This window comes from Pongo abelii, chromosome 18 (genome assembly GCF_028885655.2).
Source record: "Pongo abelii isolate AG06213 chromosome 18, NHGRI_mPonAbe1-v2.0_pri, whole genome shotgun sequence".
Lineage (NCBI taxonomy): Eukaryota > Metazoa > Chordata > Mammalia > Primates > Hominidae > Pongo > Pongo abelii.
Window position 1 is genome coordinate 71,723,776 of NC_072003.2, and position 15,290 is coordinate 71,739,065.

The window sequence follows — 15,290 nt, forward strand, 5'->3', positions numbered from 1 at the left end:
ACCATCTCTGAGTCTGTTTCCTTGTCTGTAAAACAAGGACAACAGTTACCTTTCTGGGACCTAGCATTCAATAGGCACTCAATCAGTGAGCATGATTCCCTAAGGTGGAAGAGTTTGTATCACCTTCGGGATTTCCAGTGGGTTTGGGGTGTTTTCTGCCATACTCCCAGTAGACTCTATACCTTCTGACTACCCTGGACCATAAAGGAGCAAATAAAAAAGACTCAAGACCGAACACAACACAGAAATGAGTCAAAAGAAAGCTCTTTATTGATTGACTCAGCAATGCAGGGCTGGCACCCATCAGCTTCAAACCACATCTTATCCCATCCACTCCTGTCCACTCCCGTCCACTTTGCCCTCTTCCAGGCTAAAATCTTGCTTTCAGGCAAGGCTTCCAGCCAGGCTTGCATTACTTCTCGGCTATGGTCTTCTGAACCCAGTCCTGGATGGAAGTCACCTTCACATACACACTATACTAAGCCACAGCACAGCTCTTATCAAACCTTAGGATCCCAGCCGCGTACCAGGTGTCTTCCTCCAGGTCGTGAACGGCAAAGGCACTGCCCGCATCACCATAGCAGGTGTCTTCCTGGTACTTAGACATGCCGGCACAGAAGGTGTGTTCATTCAGTATGGGCTGCACCCCTACAGGGCTCTTTGGTGCCTTCCATTTGGGGCATGTGCTGCCTTCATAGTGCTTTATGCAATCGTATTGGTCAGCCACAGGCAGCATGACATACTTCAGATGCTCAGTAAATTTAGAGTTGTCACTTTGTCCCCAGCCAGACACATAACCCACACGCCCTACTTCTGCATAATCCTTTGAAGGTAGGCAGATGGGCATCACTCTCTCATTAACAGGCACCTTCTGTTTGAGTTTGATGAGCCCAATATCTACCTGGTGGTAGTTAGAGTGTAGAACCACCTTCTCAATCTCTACAAGCTGCTTTTCCCCCACATAGAGTGTTAAAGTAGGGGCAATGTCTTTTGCTGTTGCATTTTCTGAATGGTTCGGGAAGAGATTTTTAGCCGTGGTCAGCAGCCATTGTTCATTGATCAGCGTGGCCCCTGTGGTGAGATTATGGTGGGAAACCATCTTAGCCTGCCAGGGAAAGCTGCCATTGGCATCCAGATGTCCACCCAGTATCCGCTGCGCCGGATTCTTGGGCTTTCCACATACTGTCAAGGAGAGCAAGACACTCATGAGTGGAAATGTGCAAGAGCCTTTCCATCTGAGAAAGGGATGAAAGCATGGGCGGCTGTCACTGCTGCATAAACTAGAAAGATTTAAATGCTTTGCCCTTACCACCTGCTCATCTCATTTCCAATAGTTGCAGTTTTAAAATATTTTTTTAATTGTTTACATTACAAAAAGCTCTATTTCTAAATAAGGAAATGAGAAATACTGAGTTTTTTGAGCCCTGGCTCGTGAACTATATTATATTTAAACAATTATCTCAACAAAGGAATTTTCACAATTCCCTGAAATTCACTGAAAGGGCTAGGGGCCAGATGCGGTGACTCACGCCTGTAATCCCAGCACTTATGGGAGGCTGAGGCAGTTGGATCACCTGAGGTCAGGAATCAGCACCACTGTACTCCAGCCTAGGTGATGAGAGCAACTCTGTCTCAAAAAAAAAAAAAAAAGAAAGAAAGAAAAAAGAAAGTGCTAGGAGCTACAATAATTCATTATCTCTGAAGAAAGAGGAATCTAGAGCAGCATTGGCTGGAGTTCGTATTTTGTAGATGTTGCAGTTAATACGAGGCAGGTTGGCAGTTCCACACCACTCACAGCAGAAGAGGCTGGGCCTTTGCCTCTGGTTCTGAGACGGAAAGAAGAGAGCAACAACTCTTACTAATAATGAGAAGCAGGAGTCCCAGCCCATGTCCAGCCTCCTGCTAGGCTTCCATGGATTAAGATTTTATGTTATCCCTTGACTTGTTCTCCCTGGAGCTTGCTTCTCTTTAGACCCAGGGCTGTCTAGCAGGCTGTCTGTATGCACAGGCTCTCCTGATCTGTGGGCAGTGTAGACAGTGGATTCAGCCAGTGCCCTTCAGGCCCCAATGAACAAGACCCTTGGTGACCCTTAGGGAGTCATCACCTAACTGCTTAAGTCTCTCCCTGGCCAGCTGCGGTTCTCCCACATCCCTCCTCCTGGCTCTTGTGTGCTCAGAGGAAGCCACACTGGAAGGCTGTGCCTCTAGGACATTCCCACCCGGAAGCCTGCCTGCACTCATAAGTGCTCAGCACCCACCTGCTTCACATTCAGGAAGTTTATCTCCAACAGCCTTATTTATCCACTGCTTCTTATCGTTTAAGGTGTACACTCCTGAAACAAAAAGCAAGAAATGAGCCAAAGGAAAAGTCAAGTCTGCACCCAGAGCAGAGTGAGAAGGCATTTAAGGAGAAGAATTAAAAAGAAGAAGAAAGGGGGCAGATAGGAAGGGAGAAAGGAGAGAGAATACAAGAAGGGGGAAGGGAAAGAGTGCTGTGCTAGAAGCCAAGTGCCTGGACGCCAGTTAAGCCCAGCAGAACACACTGTGGTCATGGCGGTCACAGCCAGGCAGTACAGGGAGGGCTCAGGGTTCAAATCCTGACTCTGCCTTTTACAGGCTGCCTGAATTTGGGCAAGATACTCAACGTGTCTGTGCCTCTGTTTCCTTATCACCAAAGTGAAAACAATAAACTCTATTCAGAGGGACACTGTGAGGACTAAGTGAGCAAATAAATATAAAGCCCTTAGAGCAGTGCCAGGACAGCAAGACTCGCTAGGTGAGGGTGACATCATCATCAGCATTCTTTCTTTTCCCACATCTCCTGCTGGAGATGTAAATCCGACTCTGAGATTTACATGAGGTAGGCTGCATGGCATCGCCTCCCCTTAACAAAACAGAAAACTTGAGGCTGACAAAAGTTAGTCTGCCCAAAGGGCCATGGCTACTGGTGACAAAACGCTTATTAGAATCTAAATCTCCTGGCTCCAAGGAGAGCAAAGAACTTTCTAGCAAATCACCTCAGCACCGCCCATCATGGAAATGTCAGAGTGGGGTTTGTATGTAGGGCACAGAGATAGTTGTCGAGGTCTTACCATCTCCTTCTGTGCGCAGTCTGTAGTAGTTCTTACACTGGTAGTGAAACAAGTGCTCCACATAGCCATTCGCAATCTCAGGGGGCTTCGGGAAGCGGTCATCTGCAAAGAGAGAGAAGCCAGAGAGTTTACTATTTGGAAATTGTTCCCGGAGACCCATGAAAAGTCAGATGAGTGGAAGCTGCTCTGCACATCAATCTCCTTCCACCCCAAATAGAAGCCAACGAAAGCTCAAGCTCCCCTCATTTCTGGCAGGATCCCCAATGTTCTTGGCAGTCCTGAAAGCCCAGAGGTCAGGATAAGAATGGGGAACTGTGTGTTCTCAAAGAAAGAATGCAGACCCGAGATGGTCAGAGTGGGATGTGGCAGTGCCAGGGATGCATGCTCCTACCCAACTCAAAGACTGAACCTGAAATATCCGTGACATCATTGCCTGAGTACAGTGCAAAAAGCTGTCGTCCCCAGAGCAGGAGGGAAATGACAGCTCCCAGGTCACTGCAGAGAGAAAACAAGGAGTGGAAAGCTGGTCTCCCTGCTTCACAGCACATGCATGCATACACACACACACACACACACACACACACACACACACGCATACACACACACTCCTCCCACTAAGCAGCCAGAAAAGAAAATCAATATATGGAAGTGCTAGGACCTAGAAGTTGCCCCCACCCCCCCACATACACACTTTAGCAGCTTCTGAGCATACCAAGCTTCCAGCAAGCTCTGTCCTGCCGGGAATTCTGCGGAAGCTTCAGAGAGGGATAGAAAGGTACGTAGGTATGGGGGCCTCAGTTTCTGGCTGCAGTCAGGAAAGTGTGTTGGCAATAATTCAGAAGCCCTCCAGGAAAGAGAAACCTCCCTCAGGCACCCCAAAGATACTTCTAATAAAATGTAGATAACTCAAAGATGGGAACAGAGGGCTTAGTATGCTATTCCCTCTACTTCTTGAAATTTTCCATAATCAAAGGTTCCTTAAATATATAATTGTTGAAAACAAATGCTTGGTGCCGTAAAGAACTAGCACTGAGACAAAGGACAAAGGATCTCTCTGCAAGGCAAATTTACTTTTGCATAAGGTTGCTCCTCATAGGTTCGGTCGCCACGAGAGCACCCCGAACAAAGGAAAGTAGAGGTTTTTATGTCTAATGCAGCTTGTCCCCGCTACTGTGTCCTGACTCCATTGGCTAGAATTGGACCGCACAATCTAAGCTGAACCTGGTTGGCTAACTTGAAAAGTGCAGGAATGTGATTACACTGCTGGGAAGACGGGAAGATCAGTTTTGCCGGGAGAAGCCGTTGTGATGGGAGGGGTAATTCAGAGTGGGTAGCAGATGTGGAATGTGGGCTCTATAGATAACGACTGGCAGGAATGTTGTTTACCAGTGCAGGAGGAATACAGAGAGTAAGGAAATCTGGCCTTGAAAGCATGGAGCAAAGGACAAGGAAACTTAAACAAGCTAAACCTTTGAAGAAGAATTTCTTACTGTATTTAACAATCCCCCTGTTAAATATTTTACAGTATTTTTTCTTTAAACCCTTTTAACATAATTTGGCTCTGTTATTCTACATGGTTTTCAAAAAGAAAAAGCTCACTGGAACAAGGAGGAGGAGGATTGAGGGAGGTTTTGGGGAGAGCTGTTTCAATGAGCTTTTGTATTAATCCTCGGGCACAGGGTATGACACAGCATCCTACAAGAATAAGCAATCCTATTCTGATGGCAAGAGACATGAGGTTTGAGGACATAAGTCCCTTCCATTTGTCAAACAATTTCCCATTAAATTTGTGAAGGGGTCATTTAGTCCAGAATTTTTGGCTAGCTCACTTGATAAGGCCATAAGACCTTGTAGTGCTTTTGTTGTGGTCCCACCTGGAGCAGTATTATTAGGGATAAAAGTATAGCATTGGGTTCCGATAATGACACAAACTCCACCCTCTTTCACTAGTATCATGTCTAATGCTACCTTATTTTCCCAGGCCATTTGACTGGTGGGTCTTAATTGTTCAGCTGTCCCTTCAAGAGCATCTCTAATATAATTAACAAATCGTAGGCTGGGCACAGTGGCTCACGCCTGTAATCCCAGCACTTTGGGAGGCCAAGGCGGGCAGATAACCTGAGGTCGGGAGTTTGAGACCAGCCTGACCATCATGGAGAAACCCCGTCTCTACTAAAAATACAAAATTAGCCCGGTGTGGTAGCACATGTTTATAATCCCAGCTACTCGGGAGGCTGAGGCAGGAGAATTGCTTGGACCCAGGAGGCAGAAGTTGTGGTGAGCCAAGATCACGCCATTGCATTCCAGCCTGGGCAACAAGAGCAAAACTCCGTCAAAAAAAAAAAAAATCGTCGTTGGTTGTAATAAATGTAGTTTATCTAATTCACATTTTTTATTTATAGTTAACCACCAGAAGAACGTGGATTCAAATCCTGCAGTTGTCTGATTTGGGGCCTTAAATTCATCTGGCACTCCTTGTGGGACTCCAATGGAATCTATATAAATATGGGAGTCAATGGACCCATGAGGGGCCTCTCTTGTTTTACAGTGTTTGTTTTCTATCTTTTCTGGTTGATGAAATGCCAGGGTGACAGGGATAGCCAATGGAATTAGAGCACATGTTCTGCTCCAGTTACTCGGCACAGTGTCCGGTAATGGTCCACCACAATGCCACCATACATCCGCTCGAGGATGACTAAGGGCAGACTGATGGGTAAGCTCTTGGAAGGACTTAAGCTCACTGCATCCCATTAAGGCTCCAAGGAACACCAAGTTTTCTCCCTGACGCAAAGTAAAATTGGCATTGGGAAACAGAAGCTGATGGTCCTCGGGGGCTGACCCTCAGGGTGTTGAGCTTCAGGGAACAGCAGAGAAAGAGCTTGACATGATTTGTCACCCCAGGCTGTGTGGTCTTGCAAGAGAACTACCATACAGCTTATGCCCGGTCAGTTAGAAGACCATCTGAGTGGAAAGGGGACAATCTGGGCCTCTGGTCTACCGTGAGCACAAGCATAACATTCACATTTGTTTAAAGTGCAGATGGAATATTTAATCCATTTTAGCCAAGCATTTGCTCCTGTCTCTAGGGCTATAGTCTGCTTTAAATTTTTTACCTTTACAACCATTACTTTGGTTGGGTTGTTTTGGAGATGGGAGGAGGATGCTGAGCTTGCTATACTTGGGGAGAGTGTTGGGTTCCACTCGTTTCCCAGACTCTGGGTATGGATTTTTTTTTAATTATCATTGTTCACCAGTGGTTGAAGATTTTTATGGGATTTTGGTTTGTAACATTTGCTCCTAATCCATACCGTTTGGATATACTGGGTTCTTGGGCCATTGTTTGGGGGTTAGCTATAATTATCAATGAGAGGTTACACTGCAGTGGCTTACAATTTGGTGGGGTGGGACCATGAATTAGTTGGAGTTTCTGTTTTAGTCCCCATAACTTATTTGAAAAAGGGGGCCTGGCTGTCCACCCTCCATACCGAGTGGTTTACAAAACATCTGTCCAGTCACCACAGGGACTTTTTAAGGCTCCATACTTATACTTGGTTGACTCTTTACGGTATGGACATAGGTACTTATCTACATGAGACAGCTTCCTTTGAGCTTGCTTGTCTCCACACGGGATGACTGAACAAGCGTCAAACTGAAGGGTTAAAGGATGGTTAGCCCAAGTTACATTGATGACAAGATGACCTTGTGTTGGAAAGAAAAGAGAAAATAAACAAGTAATTATTAAGCCCTTTTTAGAGTTAATTTTGTTGGGGTGAACCCTGGAGTGACGGTTTATGATCCTGGAGGTGGCAGCGACTTTTTGACTCGGGTGTGATGAGTCCATCCTCTTTCTGCTGTTCGGACTGCAGTCTTAGTATTTAGGAGCACCAGGTAGGGTCCTTCCCAAGCTGGTTTGAGTTTCCCTTCCTTCCACCCTTTTATGAGGACATGGTCTCCAGGCTGATGCTGATGTGCTGGAAACTCCAGGGGTGGCGCCTGTGCTAGGAGACCTTTAATCTTAAGGAAAGAGAAAGTAGAGTATGGACAAAGTATATAATTTTTGAGGAACTGATCTTTTATTTTGAATATAGGAATGTTAGCAGTGGAGTATAAATAGGGCAATCCACAGAGCATCTCATAGGGGGAAAGGCCAATATCTCTCTGAGGAGCAGTTCGGATTCTTAACAAGGCAATAGGAAGACATTTAGTCCATGGCAATCAAGTTTCTAGAACTAATTTAGTTAAGTGGCTTTTTAGAGTCTGATTCATTCTTTCTACTCTTCTTGAGGAGGAGAGATGCCAAGGGATATGGTTTTTCCATTTTATGTCTAGTACCTGGGCTAACTTTTTAATGACATGTGCAGTGAAATGGGTTCCATTGTCTGAATCAGTGTTTTCTATTAGTCCAAATCTGGGTACAATGTTTTCAGTTAATGCCTTAACTACATTACTGGTGGTTGCACTTGAGGGTGGGATAGTCTCTACCCAGTGGGTAGAGTGGTCTATTATTACTAATAAGTATTTTAAATGACCAATTGGGGGCATTTTAGTATAATTAATTGAACACTTTGAAATGCTCTTAGCCCTGGATCTCTTTCTCCAAGGGGTGGTTTTCTTAGAATCTGCTTATTAGTCTTTTTACATATTAAGCAACTATCTGTAACTTGTTTGGCTAGGGTGTAAATTTTTATACATCCATAGACCCTGAGAACTGCATCACACATGGCTTGGGGTCCCCAGTGTGTCCTCAGATATAGTTGAGACTAGATCTCCCACATAAAGGGCTTGGATAACATTTCTTTTTGGTCTGGTAACAGCCATTTTCCTTCTGGTCTTCTCTGGCTCCTATCTTTATTCTTCTTTTTCAATGGAAGAGAAAATGGAAATTGCAGTAGGGGAAGGAAGACAAGGAGTTAAGTGAAAGATAGGTGTTTCGGAGGAAACAGCAGCTTCTTTGGCTCTCTGGTCTGTTAGGTTATTTCCTCGACTTTCAAAAGAAAGGCTTTTCTGGTGTCTGGGGACACGGACAATAGCTATTTCTTCTGGCAACTGAAGGTTATCAGTACTTGGATGATTAACGCCTTATGAACAAGGTCGTGACCTTTACTATTAGTGAGGCCACATTCAGTCCAAATTTTTCCAAATGTATGAACTACTCCAAAGGCATACTTAGAATCAGTATAGATGGTTCCTTCCTGGTTTTGCAAGTGCTTTAAGGCTTGGCTGAGTGCAAACAGTTCACAAGTTTGGGCAGACCAATTATTAGGCAATTTTCTTGACTTTATTCTTATACAAAGAGAGTTTCTCCATCGATTACTGGATACCCATTGTCTTTTTCCCTCAATCAGCTGGGAGGAACCATCTATAAATAAGTGCCGTCCTGTTTTGAAAGGGATCTTCCCTAGATCTGGCCTGACTTTTGTTTGGTAGTCAATTAAATGTAGACATAGGTGTTCTCTCATCTTTTTTTAGTAGAATAGCCCCATATTTTAAGATTCTGGAGTCAGTTAGTCACCTTCCTGCTATTTTATTTAAAATAGCTCTAACTTGGTGGGGTGTGCTTACTGTTAATCTCCACCCAAAGGTTAATTTTCTACTCTCTGCAACTAATACTGCTGTAGCTGCAATGGATTGGATACACTGAGGCCATCCACAGGTGACCAGGTCCAAAATTTTTGACAGGAAGGCCATGGGCTGCCAGCGGCCTCTGTGCTGTTGAATAAGCACCCCTAAAGCCACCCCATTATTCATGCTGACAAAAAAGTGAAATGGTTTTTCTAGGGAAGGTAAGGCTAGGGCAAGGGCAGTTATAAGCCTTCCTTTTAGCTCTTTGACCTGATCGACCTCTTTAGAAGTCCACAGGAGATGGTCAGGTTTTCCCTGGGCAAGTTTTTGGTATAAAAGTTTACTGTTTAGGGCATATGAGTTAATCCATAAGCGGCAGTATCCAACTAACCCTAAAAATTTCCTGAGTTCCTGTTTAGTCTGAGGCAAGGGTAAGGACATGATTCCTTCAACCCGTTCAGGCCCTATCCTTCACTTGCCTGCACTTATTAAGCAGCCTAAATATTTAAATTTAGGCTCCATATACTGAAGCTTTCCCTTTGAGACCCGTAACCCCTCGAACTGCAGATGGTCAAAAATATGTGTAGAGAAGCCAGCTACTTTCTCTATACCCTCACCAGATATGAGAATATCATTGACATATTGAAGCAGGCATAATTGTTTTGGAACAGAAACTTTGTCTAGCACTTGTTCTAAAATTTGACCAAAAAGGTTGGGTGAATCCATGAACCCTTGAGGCAAGACTGTCCATTGATACCATTGTTTTCACCCTGACTGGGGATCTTCCCACTCAAAGGCAAATATGTCTCGGCTATCTTCAGCCAGGGACATGCCCAAAAGGCATCCTTTAAATCTATTACAGTAAACCATTGATGATTATATGGAATTTTGCTGAGAATGGTGTAAGGGTTGGGGACAACAGGATGAGTGGTCTGGACTGTTTGGTTAATGGCCCTGAGGTCTTTCACCAGCCGGTATGACCCATCTGATTTTTTGACAGGCAGTATTGGGATGTTATAAGGAGACATACAGGGTTCAAGAAGCCCATCATTAATGAGACTTTCAATTATAGGTTTTAGCCCTAGCATGCCCTCTAAGGGAATGGGGAATTGCTTCCTCCTCACTACTTCCTGGTGCGGGGGTGTTTAGCTTGATGTGGATTGGGAGAATTCGAAGCTTTCCTCAGTTTTCTTCCCTTGACCAGACATCAGGATGAATGTATTTATCATCCGCAGTGGTGAGTAAGTTTGATGAGGTAAGGAATCCCTTTGGGCTAACTTGTAGGCCTATGCCTAATTTTAACATTAAGTCTCTTCCTAGCAAACTAGTTCCTGCTTCAGGGATTAACAAAAATTGAACATGGGTTGTTCAGTCTTGGTACTTGACTTCTGTATTTTCTAAGATTCTCACCTTAAATCCTTCCCCTTTTATCTCAGAGACTATAAGTTCTTCTGAAGAGCAGGTGATACTAAATGAGGGAAAACAAACAGAGGAATGGGCCGCTCCTGAATCAACCAAAAATGTGATAAGCTCATTGTAGGTCCCACCTCCAAATTTATCAAGGGCTCCTGGTGGGATTCAAGATAATATAGACAGAGCCACTGACTTCCCTGTTCCGCTTCAAAGGTCATGAGTGGAAGGGCTTCTCTCTCCTTTTCTAATTTGGGACATTCTCTTTTGAAGGGGGCCGTCCTTCCACATTTGTAACACTTATCTTGTCCTTCCCCCTCTCAGTTTTGGGATTTTTTGGTCTTGCTTTTCTTTTTTTTTTTTTTCTTTTATTATTATTATTATTATTATACTTTAGGTTCTATGGTACATGTGCGCAACGTGCAGGTAAGTTACGTATGTATACATGTGCCATGCTGGTGTGCTGCACCCACCAACTCGTCATCTAGCATTAGGTATATCTTCCAGTGCTATCCCTCCCCCCTCCCCCCACCCCACAACAGTCCCCGAAGTGTGATGTTCCCCTTCCTGTGTCCATGTGTTCTCATTGTTCAATTCCCACCTATGAGTGAGAATATGCGGTGTTTGGTTTTTTGTTCTTGCGATAGTTTACTGAGAATGATGATTTCCAATTTCATCCATGTCCCTACAAAGGACATGAACTCATCATTTTTTATGGCTGCATAGTATTCCATGGTGTATATGTGCCACATTTTCTTAATCCAGTCTATCATTGTTGGACATTTGGGTTGGTTCCAAGTCTTTGCTATTGTGAATAATGCGGCAATAAACATACGTGTGCATATGTCTTTATAGCAGCATGATTTATAGTCCTTTGGGTATATACCCAGTAATGGGATGGCTGGGTCAAATGGAATTTCTAGTTCTAGATCCCTGAGGAATCGCCACATTGACTTCCACAAGGGTTGAACTAGTTTACAGTCCCACCAACAGTGTAAAAGTGTTCCTATTTCTCCACATCCTCTCCAGCACCTGTTGTTTCCTGACTTTTTAATGATGGCCATTCTAACTGGTGTGAGATGGTATCTCATTGTGGTTTTGATTTGCATTTCTCTGATGGCCAGTGATGGTGAGCATTTTTTCATGTGGTTTTTGGCTGCATAAATGTCTTCTTTTGAGAAGTGTCTGTTCATGTCCTTCGCCCACTTTTTGATGGGGTTGTTTGTTTTTTTCTTGTAAATTTGTTGGAGTTCATTGTAGATTCTGGATATTAGCCCTTTGTCAGATGAGTCAGTTGCGAAAATTTTCTCCCATTTTGTAGGTTGCCTGTTCACTCTGATGGTAGTTTCCTTTGCTGTGCAGAAGCTCTTTAGTTTAATTAGATCCCATTTGTCAATTTTGGCTTTTGTTGCCATTGCTTTTGGTGTTTTAGACATGAAGTCCATGGTGTAATGGTCTTGCTTTTCTATGCTCTTTAGGGGGCCTGGGAAATGTAGACTTGGGTCCTCTAGCTGAAGGTTTGGATTCTCTAAACTGGGTTTGGGAGGCTTGGGACCTTTTATAGTTTCTGGCTCCGTGGAAGCCTCATTAGTAGCATGTGGGTTTGGAGCCACCTGCTGGAAAATACATAACATCAGTTTTGACTTCTGTTTTTGTTTTTCCCTGTCCCTTCTCACATACACCTTTTGACCTTCTCTGAGAAGTTCTCTTAGTGGTCGGTTTTCTCAGTCCTCCAATTTTTGTAACTTTTTTGAAACATCTGGCCAGCCTTTAGTGACAAAATGGATCTTTAACATCCTTTGCCCAAGGGGATCTTCTAAATTCAGACCTGTATATTGCTTCATGTGCTCCTTTAGTCTGTCTAGGAATCTTATAGGTCCCTCATCTTTCTCCTGTTGTATATCAAATGCTTTAGAGAGCTTTGAGTTCTGGGTATGGATTCCCTGATTCCTTTTATTATTATTTCCCTTAGGTCCTGCATGTTTTCTCAGTGGGCTGCATTGTTATTGTCCCACCAGGAGTCTTGGGCAGGAAATGTTTGGTCCACAGTAGGAACGTTTTGACCAAGAGGGTGTTCACGTTCCCAAATTGCCATAGCAGGCCTACGGATGATGCTTCTTTCCTCCCCTGAAAAGAAGATGCCTACGATAGACATTTGCTAGACCCAAGTGTATAACTGAGGTCCTAAGAATTGATCAACTTGATCTGCCACTCCATAGGGGTCATCTAGCAGTGGCTTAAGTTCTTTCTTCAGACCTCAAACTTCTGAACTAGTCAAGAGAGCATTCACAAAACCAATGACTTCCCCTCCTTGTGGTACCCCTTTTAAAGGGAAGAAAGTTACAGCTGACTCCTTAGGTGTGGAAAGAAAAGGGGAGTTCTAAATGTCCTTTTTACACTGCTCTATTTCATGTTGGAGCCCTTTTAAGGAAGGATATTTAGGTTGGCAATGAACAGGCTCTTGGGACGACTGCCCCTGAGAGTCAGGGTTGTAAGCGGGAGGAACATCATGAGTTGGGGAAGAATCTGGGATGGGATCTGGGGCAGCGGCAGCTGCCTGAGGAGTAGGGGGGTTAGGATTAGGGGCAGTAAGCAGAGGAAGACAGTCTAAGGGATCCCATGTGCCGACTTTAGGTGTGGGAGTTGGCTTGTCTGACTTCTCAATTTGAGATGCTGGGTCAGGTTCTTCCCTAGTTGTCTTTAAGGGAAAGAGGAGGACAGGTCCCTGCCTCCAACAAAGAGCATAGTCTAGTTCTTTTTGAGAAACCAGACTTTTATCGTTAACATATTGGATTAGGAGTTGACACATTACATCCTCATTCGACCCATACTTTGGCCAGAAGATTGAGGGTTTGAGGATGGGACCTTGGGTCCAAATGAAACAGCAATATTTTATCATTTGCTCCTTCTTCTTGTGCTTAGTCCTCTCATTATCTTTCCAGTATTTTAACATGAAACCCAGGGGACTATCAGGGGGTATATCCTTGTTACTATTTTCATCCTTATTATTCTCTTTCTTGGGGTATTTCCCATATTGGGTCTTAGCTAGGCTCAATCCCTCATATTAGGGATCTGTTGCCTACTGGAGGCTTGCTGTGGCTCAGTTCCTCATATTAGGGATTTCTTTTTTTTCTATCTGGAGCTTTCTGTGGCTCAATCCCTCATATTAGGGATTTCTTGCCTATCTTTTAGCCCCACCTCCTGGAGGTTCTTCACACTCTTCTCCCTTCACTTCATCCACTCTGGCCACTTTCCTCCTAGGAATATTTTAAGTCCCGCTTAGCATTGGCAGGACTATATAAACCCCAACATCAGGATCCTTCAAAGAAGGCTAAGCCGTATGAGGTACCACAGACCCACAGATCGGACTCATTCACTCCACATAGCAGTAGCACTTGTTACCACTCACGAACTTTCAACCACCGGAATATACTGACCACCAAGGATGTACTTTATCGCTCCTGCAACATTTCTTACCTTGGTCTGTGCACAGAGTTACCTGGTCACCATAGTGTTGCAAGCCTTTTTCTCCCCACGTTGTTGAGAGTCTGGGGTTATTCATCACACCAGGTGGGTCTCCATTCCTTACTCGTGAGGCCACTGCAACAAGGCAGTGGGACGCGTCTCCTCACAAGAGGTGATCAAAGACCCTTTCCCAGAGGAGAATGTTTTCCCTGTATGGGCCACCAAATTTGTTGGAAACAAATGCTCGGTGCTGCAAAGAAGAACCAGCACTGAGACAAAAGACAAAAGGTCTCTCAGCAAGGCAAATTTACTTTTGCAGAAGAGAGCTCCTGGTAAGTCTGGTTGCCATGAGAGCACCCCAAACAAAGAAAAGCAGAGGTTTTTATGTCTAACGCAGCTTGTCCCTGCTACTATGTCCTGACTCCATTGGCTGGAGTTGGATTGCACAATCTAAGCTGAACCCGGTTGGCTAACTTGAAAAGTGCAGGAATGTGGTTGCACTGGTGGGAAGGCAGGAAGATCAGTTTTGGTGGGAGAGGCTGTTGCGATGGGAGGGGTAAATCACAGAGTGGGTAGCAGATGTGGAATGTGGGCTATATAGATAAGGACTGGCAGGAAGGTTGTTTACCAGGGTAGGGGAAACACAGAGAGTAAAGAAGTCTGGCCTTGAAAGCAGGAAACAAAGGACAAGGAAACTTATGCAGGCTAAACTTTTGAAGAAAAATTTCTTACTGTATTTAACAATAATTTTAAACACTTATGTGGTTATTTCTAGTATTTTATGATAATTCACCTTTAGGAAATGGTATCTCAAACCCCAAAATGCCAGAAGGTTACCTGGAAGAGAACTGGTGTCTGAAAGCATGACGGTGGCCATGGGCATTGACACACAGGCGCCATCTGCCAGTTCACCATCTCGCTAACAGACACCGACCATTCAGGCACTATTTGCTTCTATTAAAATAGTGTCTAGGCAGGGCGCGGTGGCTCACGCCTGTAATCCCAACACTTTGGGAGGCTGAGACAGGCGGATCACGAGGTCAAGAGACCGAGATCATCCTGGCCAACATGGTGAAACCGTGTCTCTACTAAAAATACAAAAATTAGCTGGGTATGGTGGCACACGCCTGTAGTCCTCGGGAGGCTGAGGCAGGAGAATTGCTTGAACCGGGGAGGTGGAGGTTACAATGAGCTGAGATCGCGCCACTGCACTCCATCCTGGTGACAGAGTGAGACTCCGTCTCAAAAAAAAAAAAAGTTTCTAGTCTTATTATTTCAACATTTCAAAAAGTCTTTTTATTTTTTAAGATCTAAGTGTCTTAATTAGATGTATCCCAGGTACTAGTGTGTATCCCAGGTACTAGTCAATTAATTGTGTCATTCAAATGTGTTACTGTTAGTCTTTCTTATTATACATTTTTAAAGAGGAAAATATCTGCTAATAAATATTCTCAGGATGCCAGGAAGCCTACCACAGGAGTTGATGACATCCCCTGCAAAGACAAAAACGTAACCTCGAGGAAAAAGACACTCCTGAGAGTAAATCTCATCTCCTGGGAAAGACAGCACCACTGTCTTCTATGGATGCAGAAAAGGAGAAGATTTAACACACTAAGCCCTTTAGGTCACTATAATTTAGCCCATTTGCCCTGTTTCTTTGTTCTATTTCTGCATCTCTACCGATGTATACAAAAAAGACTGAAATAAAGAACCAGAGGAAAGGCAGGAGGGAAAGCTGTGGACCCACCTCATCTTGGTTGG

The 15,290-nt window shown here is 44.2% G+C and overlaps 1 protein-coding gene across 2 annotated transcripts; it reads right to left on the minus strand.

Annotated features, from left to right (window-relative positions):
* Nucleotides 1-246: 246 nt before the first annotated feature.
* Nucleotides 247-15,290, minus strand: HPR (haptoglobin-related protein). 2 transcript variants are annotated; one of them, NM_001204073.1, is given in 5 exon segments: nt 247-1,182; nt 2,259-2,333; nt 3,093-3,194; nt 3,502-3,587; nt 15,277-15,290. In NM_001204073.1, coding segments are annotated over 5 exon segments (972 nt in total). In that variant the 5' UTR covers nt 15,282-15,290; the 3' UTR covers nt 247-478.

Coding starts and splice junctions, on each gene's coding strand:
- HPR (XM_024233117.2), bottom strand. CDS start 3,688: ATGCGTGTGTGTGTGTGTGTGTGTGTGTGTGTGTGTGTGTATGCATGC. Junction 3,195..3,501: donor TGATGTCACGGATATTTCAG/GTTCAGTCTTTG, acceptor CTCTCTTTGCAG/ATGACCGCTTCCCGAAGCCC. Junction 1,183..2,258: donor ACTTCCTGAATGTGAAGCAG/GTGGGTGCTGAG, acceptor TCTCCTTGACAG/TATGTGGAAAGCCCAAGAAT.